General features: G+C 39.5%; 1 protein-coding gene across 1 annotated transcript; it reads right to left on the bottom strand.

Moving 5' to 3' along the window:
* Positions 1-1,792: 1,792 nt before the first annotated feature.
* On the bottom strand, positions 1,793-5,500 carry apoa2 (apolipoprotein A-II). The gene is made up of 4 exons (XM_088326723.1): positions 5,383-5,500; positions 5,264-5,308; positions 2,840-3,041; positions 1,793-2,164 (listed from the first exon to the last, which is right to left on the bottom strand). Exons 2-4 carry the CDS (start codon positions 5,304-5,306, stop codon positions 2,008-2,010), a joined length of 402 nt encoding a protein of 133 aa, XP_088182849.1. The 5' UTR covers positions 5,307-5,308; positions 5,383-5,500; the 3' UTR covers positions 1,793-2,007.
* Between the last annotated feature and the right edge of the window lie 927 nt (positions 5,501-6,427).

The raw sequence follows: 6,427 nt of genomic DNA on the forward strand, positions 1-6,427 counted from the left end.
CTTGTAAAGACGGCAATAAAATATTGTCATTTTTGTACTGCTTTCATCTGCTATGAGCCACAATGCTTGCAGGGATGCTAAATTCAGAAGCAAAAACATGGTAATGATCAAGAAATACGAAGGATATACATGATTCATATCGTTAAAAATTGGCAGGCTATTAAACAGAAATGTTTTAAATCCTCCCCACCAATGTTCCCTCTAATTTTCCACGGGTCTGAGCGTTCACACAAAGTCTGTGAGCAACACTTGAAACAACAGTGAGCAACCATAATCCGTAAGTGTGGCAAGATAATTCATTATCAAACATGTCCAAAACTTGACATCAAGTTACATTTTGCGAGTTTCCGGCAATGCAGAATTATTTTTCTCTTTTGAATGAATTGACTCATGTACTATTGCAAAGGTTGTACGGCCTACAAACGTCGTTTGTTCTTACAATTCTTTCACAAGATATCCATTTCTTTCTATTTCCTGATATATTTTGTCGCATATTAACATTTTGGGGGGCTTATTTAGTCGGTTGTAAGATACAGAACTGTACTTAATCACATTTTTTAGTGGAAGTACAATGTTGGCAACAAGATTCACTTGATATAATTGGAAATTATTTGAATGCAACACAAACTTTTCCTTCTTTTTTCCGTGGTTTTTTTTTCTACTTTTTTTTAAATTCCTTTAAAAAAATCTGATTGTGTTTATTTCTTCCGAGCTGCTTTTTTTTGTTCTCTATTTACTTTTTTCCTACATTTCTTTCTTTTCTTTTTTCTTGTTTTTTTCTAAATTTTTTCTTCTTTTTTTCCTCTTCCTTTTTTCTCAGCTTTTCACTACTTTTTCATTTTGGTATTTTTTTCTTTTTTGTTCTACTCCCCCCTTCCTTTAAGTCATTTTGTGCATAATTTTACATAATATTTGGTCATGTTGGGATTAAAGAAGCAAAAACAACCTGAAGAGCAGTTTAGGACCCGAAAGAGCCGGTTCCTTTTAGTGAGCCGAGCCGGAGAAGCCGGTTCTCCACAAACTCTACTGACTTTACCTTTCAACTTCGTTCGACATTGACCTCAAAATACCGCATTTAGGACACAACGTCAGGGGAACCCGTGTATTTTTATCTTCATGCACTGTAACTTTGACTTAAGTCACTTCTTAATTAGTAATTTTGAGCCCTCATTTTTGTGCGCTGCCTAGATTTTCTTGTGCGCTGAGAATGTGCGAGCAGTGCGCAATTGCGCATGCGCGCAGCTTAGAGGGAACACTGCTCCCCACCCTTGGCGTCAACCTGCTACTCTACTTGACCAGCTCCAGTTCGTCTGCCTGTTGGCGCCTTCTGGAGGATGGTGGGGTGCTGGAATGATTCTTAAATGTATCTAATGCTTTAAAATATTCTGACTATTGCGAGACTCACTTAAATGGATGAAGCCACTTTTTCTTTTCAATAAAACATTGATTTATATAAAAGACCTTAGGCATATTTGTTTTGGGTCTGATTCGCCTCTTTGAAAATTTTGGGTTGCTGACCCCTGACTTGCTTTTAGAATAAGTTGGACGCTTCTCTCCCCTTTCCACCTTGCAAGTTCAACAAAAATTGATGTCTTCTCTTCTTATTTTGAGTGTCTACTAAACTTTAAACATATTACGTAGAAATACCATGATGATGTGTTATTTCATAAGTGCATATGAAACTAATGGGCTTTCACACTAACCAGTAACAAAAAGTTGCTCATAGATAAAAACCAAACAAACCAAAGGTGCAGGAACATCTGCTTCTGGTGACACCATACAATGAAAACAATACCTTTTCCCCTGTTCATTTTATTGCACACACTCACAGATGCAAACATGCACACTTGGACGAATATCTATGCAGCAAATGAGTTGCAAATGCCGAGCACATTTGGTTACAGATGACGTTAGCCACTTTCCCATGTTAATACAAAACATAAACCACAACCATGCTCTCTTCTCGAAGTTCTCTGTCAGGGTTCTTTGGTATTACTTTGCTTTCCTTCAGTTAGCGGGCATGTACACATCCAGATGAACCTTGGCTTGATCAATAGCATCGCTCAGGTATTGGCCGATTTGAGGGCGCAGATACGCCTCGTAGGCTCCCAGGACGCTTTCACGGGCTCTGTCCACCAAGGGGGCGAGCTCATTGCCAAAATTCCTATACGAAATAGACAAAAGGTTAAATTAATGATCCGAGATTAGCACAGGGGTGTGAAATATGCGGCCCGTCGGTCGGATAAGGATAAGAATCCCCCCGCGAGACAATGCTGACAGCAGTGCAAGAGAAAAATAAGGTAGTTTTAAATTTGTCTGTTTGATGTCCCAAAAGCCAGGCGCCACTCATTAAGACATTGTAGCTTTATCTATTTTTCTCTCTCTCACTCGCACATTCTTAATCACACTTTCTCTCATTTTTTCTCGATCTGAATCGCTCTCTCTCTCTCTCTTTCTCTCTGTCCTCTATTTCAATATCTCTCAGTCCTCTATTTCCCTCTCTCTTGTCACTTTTTCTCTTTTTGACTATCTCGTTTGTCTCTTTTTTTCTTTCTTTCTATCTGTGTGGCTCTTTTTTACTCATCTTTTTTTCTCTTTTCTCTTTTTTCATCTTTATCCTATTCTTCACTTTTAAATTTCGTTTTGTATTTCACATTATACACTGACAATATATTCTATTCTATTCTTTCTCTCTCTTCCTTTCTTTCTCTTTTTCTATATCTCTTCTTTAATCTATTTGTACTGCCCCCGTGAAAGTTTTTTTTCCTACCATGTGGCTCACAAGCTAAAAAATGTTCGACACCACCGGATTAGCACTCTGAAGGTCGTTAAGACGTACACGAGAACCTGTCCGACAGCGTTTAACTTGGGCATGATGTTGTCCATGACTTCTTTTCCTTGAACGTTATCCACTGCTGGTACCGCGTCCTTAGCTTTATTGAACAGGTTGATGAGACGCCTGTAGAAGGTGCTCCTCAAATTGTTGTACTTATCCACTAGCTCCTGGCTAGGTGCAGGAACATCGCACAGGCTCACGGAAACTGTAAGAATAAGAAATATTGAGCCAAGAGTGGGATAACTACAAAACACGGGACACATACTCGAACTTTTTCATCCATCTCGAAAATGGTAAAAATATCATGATATGCATGATTTATCATTATTATTATGATTATTATGTTTTCGTGTACAATGTGCATTTTGTCTTCCCTAAAAAGAATTTGTACAATGATTGAGCAGTGGAAAAATCCCGCTGACCACAATCGCAAAGCATGGGATGCAATGAGAATCAAACCCGGGTCGCAGCAGCGGGAGAGCTGAAACCCTAACCATTAGACCAGGGGTCAGCAATCAAGAAAATGTCTAAAGAGCCATAATAGACTTGAAGAAAAAAAAATTGAGCCCTAAAAAAATCCTTACAAAAGACTATTACAGTGTTTTAAGATAAATTGATTCATTCTTAAAAGTTACTCTTTTGAATATTTGTAATGTTTGTTTGGTGTTTGACATACTACAAAAAGCAAAGTCATAAATGTATATTTCCCTTCCGCTTCCTTATTTTTTTAGGCATTTAAAAAAAAAAAAGCCCCGGGCAGCCACGAGGGCGACACTAAAGAGCCTGAAAGTAGCTGACCCCCGCACTAAACCACCAATGCTATATAATCCATGTCATCATTTATAGTATAGATCAGGGGTGTCAAACATGCGGCCCGGGGGCCAGATCAGGCCCACTAAGGGATTGAATCCGGCCCGCGAGACAACGCTCAGAGAAGCGCAAGAGAAAAACGAGCTGCAGGTCGAAATATGTCCACTTGATGTTGCCAAAGCCAGGTGCCTCGAACAAAGACACTGTACTTGTATGTGTTTCTCTCCCTCTCTCTCTTCCTCCCTTTTCCTCTCTTTTCCTGGCTCTCTCGCTATCCCTTTTCCTCTCTCTCTCGCTCTCCCTTTTCCTCTCTCTCTCTTTTCCTACCTTTTTCTCTCTCTCTCTTTTCCTCCATTTTTCTCTCTCTCTCTCTTTTCCTCCCTTTTTCTCTCTCTCTCTTTTTCTCTTTCATTGTCCCACCCACTCTTTTTCTCTCCGCTTTGTCTTATTTCTTTCTCTCTTTTTCTTTCTCTCTAATATACTAGTCCGGCCCCCGACAGAATGTTTGTTCTATCGTGTGGCCCCCGAGCTAAAACGAGTTTGACACCCCTGGTATAGATGATGACATATGAATAGGCGTTCATTCTTTTATTCTTCATTTTTATTCACTGTACCAGAGACAAATGTTAGAGAATGGAGGGAAAAAAAGCCTGCCTGAGAGATATAAATAAAAGCACCACAAAGGAAAAGCCTCTTTGGTGTTTTTGATGATCAATCGCCATCATAAGGACATTGAATGAATACATTGTTAATGTTATGTTGGCATTGTGTTCATAGTATAGGTTGTCAACAAAAATAATTTAATCATGGCTGCACATATTAAATGTTTGTCACTTACACTGCGTATTTTAAAATGGGAATAAATTAAAGCAGTATTTATATCGATTTTTGATCCAAAATTATGGGTGCACCTTTAACACAAATAAGTACGTTAGATCCGTTGCCAACCTTTTTGAAGCTAAGAGCTATTTTGTTACTCATTAGCACGAAGGGCTAGCAGTTCAATATACTTTTCTAATCTAGTATGTTAGTAGTATGTTATTGATATGTTCTTACTATGTTACTGCCAGGTTGTACTTTTAGAAGCTAAGTCAACCACTAAACATCGTGCCCAAAAGGTTTGTACCCCATGCACCTAATCATGGGGCTTCACTAATAGTCTCTTAACATATCCTTAGGAGAAAACTCTTCACTTTGAGCAGGAATTTACTGGATGCTATGTTCTTAAAACACGATTATATCTTCTAAACTGTGTATCAGCAGGTACTAGAAACCTAATATTTTTTGTCCAACACACCCCTGATTTTAGGTGCTTGGTGCACCGAAACTGTTGGTGTTCACAAAGCGCCTGTCCTCAAACTCTTGACTTAGAGTAGAAGTTTGGCCAATGCTGTTAAAGGATAATCATGGCTGTTACGTCTTTGAGATTGTGTATTAGGATGTACCAGAAACTCAACCGTTTTTGTTCTAGCCCAGCTCCCAAGTCTTTTAACCCAATATGGCTCAAAATGTTTGCACACCCCTGGGTGCATGGTGCACTTAAACTGTGGGTGTTCACAAATCGTCTGTCTTAAAATCGTCAGATTTAGTAGATAACTCTATGCACGGTGTTCTTACCCTGGAGAGCCAGGATCAAAGCGATGGCGTACTTTGCGTTCATGTCTGTAAGAAAACAATCCATTCAGAAATTTTCGACAATTTCAAAGACAAATCCCTCAAAACTGTCCCAGGTTTACCTGCTATCGATTCCGGTCTGGATCCCAGAAATGACAGTCTGCTCGGAAAGTGAGTCGTCTGCAACTGGGAGTGCGCATCTGGACCAGATGATATAGGGGAGGACCGCAAGCCCACGTCATCTGACCGGGCCACGCACATGCGCAAGCGCACACATCAGCTAACAAAGTCCATGGTACGTGCTCCGAAACCCAATTGGGTCTTGCGAAACCGATGTTTTGCATCGGCTGTACCATACGTATACTGTATTCATAACGCACCCGGAGACCCCGTCAGGTATGTCATAATCTATAGATAGCGGGTGAAACTCACCGTCGATTAGATTACGAAGAAGCGCTAGCTTAGCTGTCACTTCGCTGACCTTTCCATGTCGGACTTTAGGTCTCGTTATGCCTCCGCAAAGTTTCATAGAACGTTCCTACTGGTAGTAAAGGTAAAATTTTATCAGGGACGAGTAAATCAACCCTCTTAATCGGACTATTAGAAGTTGGAATACAAGCATATTCGGATTACTGCGGAACCCCCTGGATACGTCCGTTCTGAGGTGTAAATCTTAATCGAAATGGTCGTATAATTGGGGAAAGTTGTTATTTACCGTATTTTATATTATAGGACATACCTAAAATCCCATATTTGCCAGAAATTTGTAGGTGTGCCTTATAGACCGGCAATATGTTAAATAAAATCAGAAATGCATACTTGCTTATACATACAGTAACTATTTAGGAAGAAATTGATTGCTTTTTCATTGTGAGACCAGATTTTCTAGTACTTATGTTCTATGAAATATGGGTGGGGGGTTCCCTTGAAGTGTTTTCGTTTTTTTAATGCGAACCTCGCTATTATTGTAGTTTTAATTTCCTGCGCCTTATGTGTGCTTTGTATGAGAAAATACTTTACTCGAAGGATTATTTTTAAAGGTGCGCCTTGGAATCAGGTGTGCCTTTATAGTCCGGAGAATACGGTAAAGTAGTGTATTCTTAACCCCTGGTACTCCAGCTAAAAACATTAAAATAACAAATAAGGATGTGAATTCCTGCTCTTTTT

The sequence above is a fragment of the Urocampus carinirostris genome, chromosome 2 (genome assembly GCF_059441175.1).
Source record: "Urocampus carinirostris isolate Australia breed hairy pipefish chromosome 2, RoL_Ucar_1.0, whole genome shotgun sequence".
In the NCBI taxonomy this organism is placed as follows: Eukaryota; Metazoa; Chordata; class Actinopteri; order Syngnathiformes; family Syngnathidae; genus Urocampus; species Urocampus carinirostris.

Coding starts and splice junctions, on each gene's coding strand:
- apoa2 (XM_088326723.1), bottom strand. CDS start 5,306: ATGAACGCAAAGTACGCCATCGCTTTGATCCTGGCTCTCCAGG. Junction 3,042..5,263: donor TTTGATCCTGGCTCTCCAGG/GTAAGAACACCG, acceptor TTATTCTTACAG/TTTCCGTGAGCCTGTGCGAT. Junction 2,165..2,839: donor GCTGTCGGACAGGTTCTCGT/GTACGTCTTAAC, acceptor TATTTCGTATAG/GAATTTTGGCAATGAGCTCG.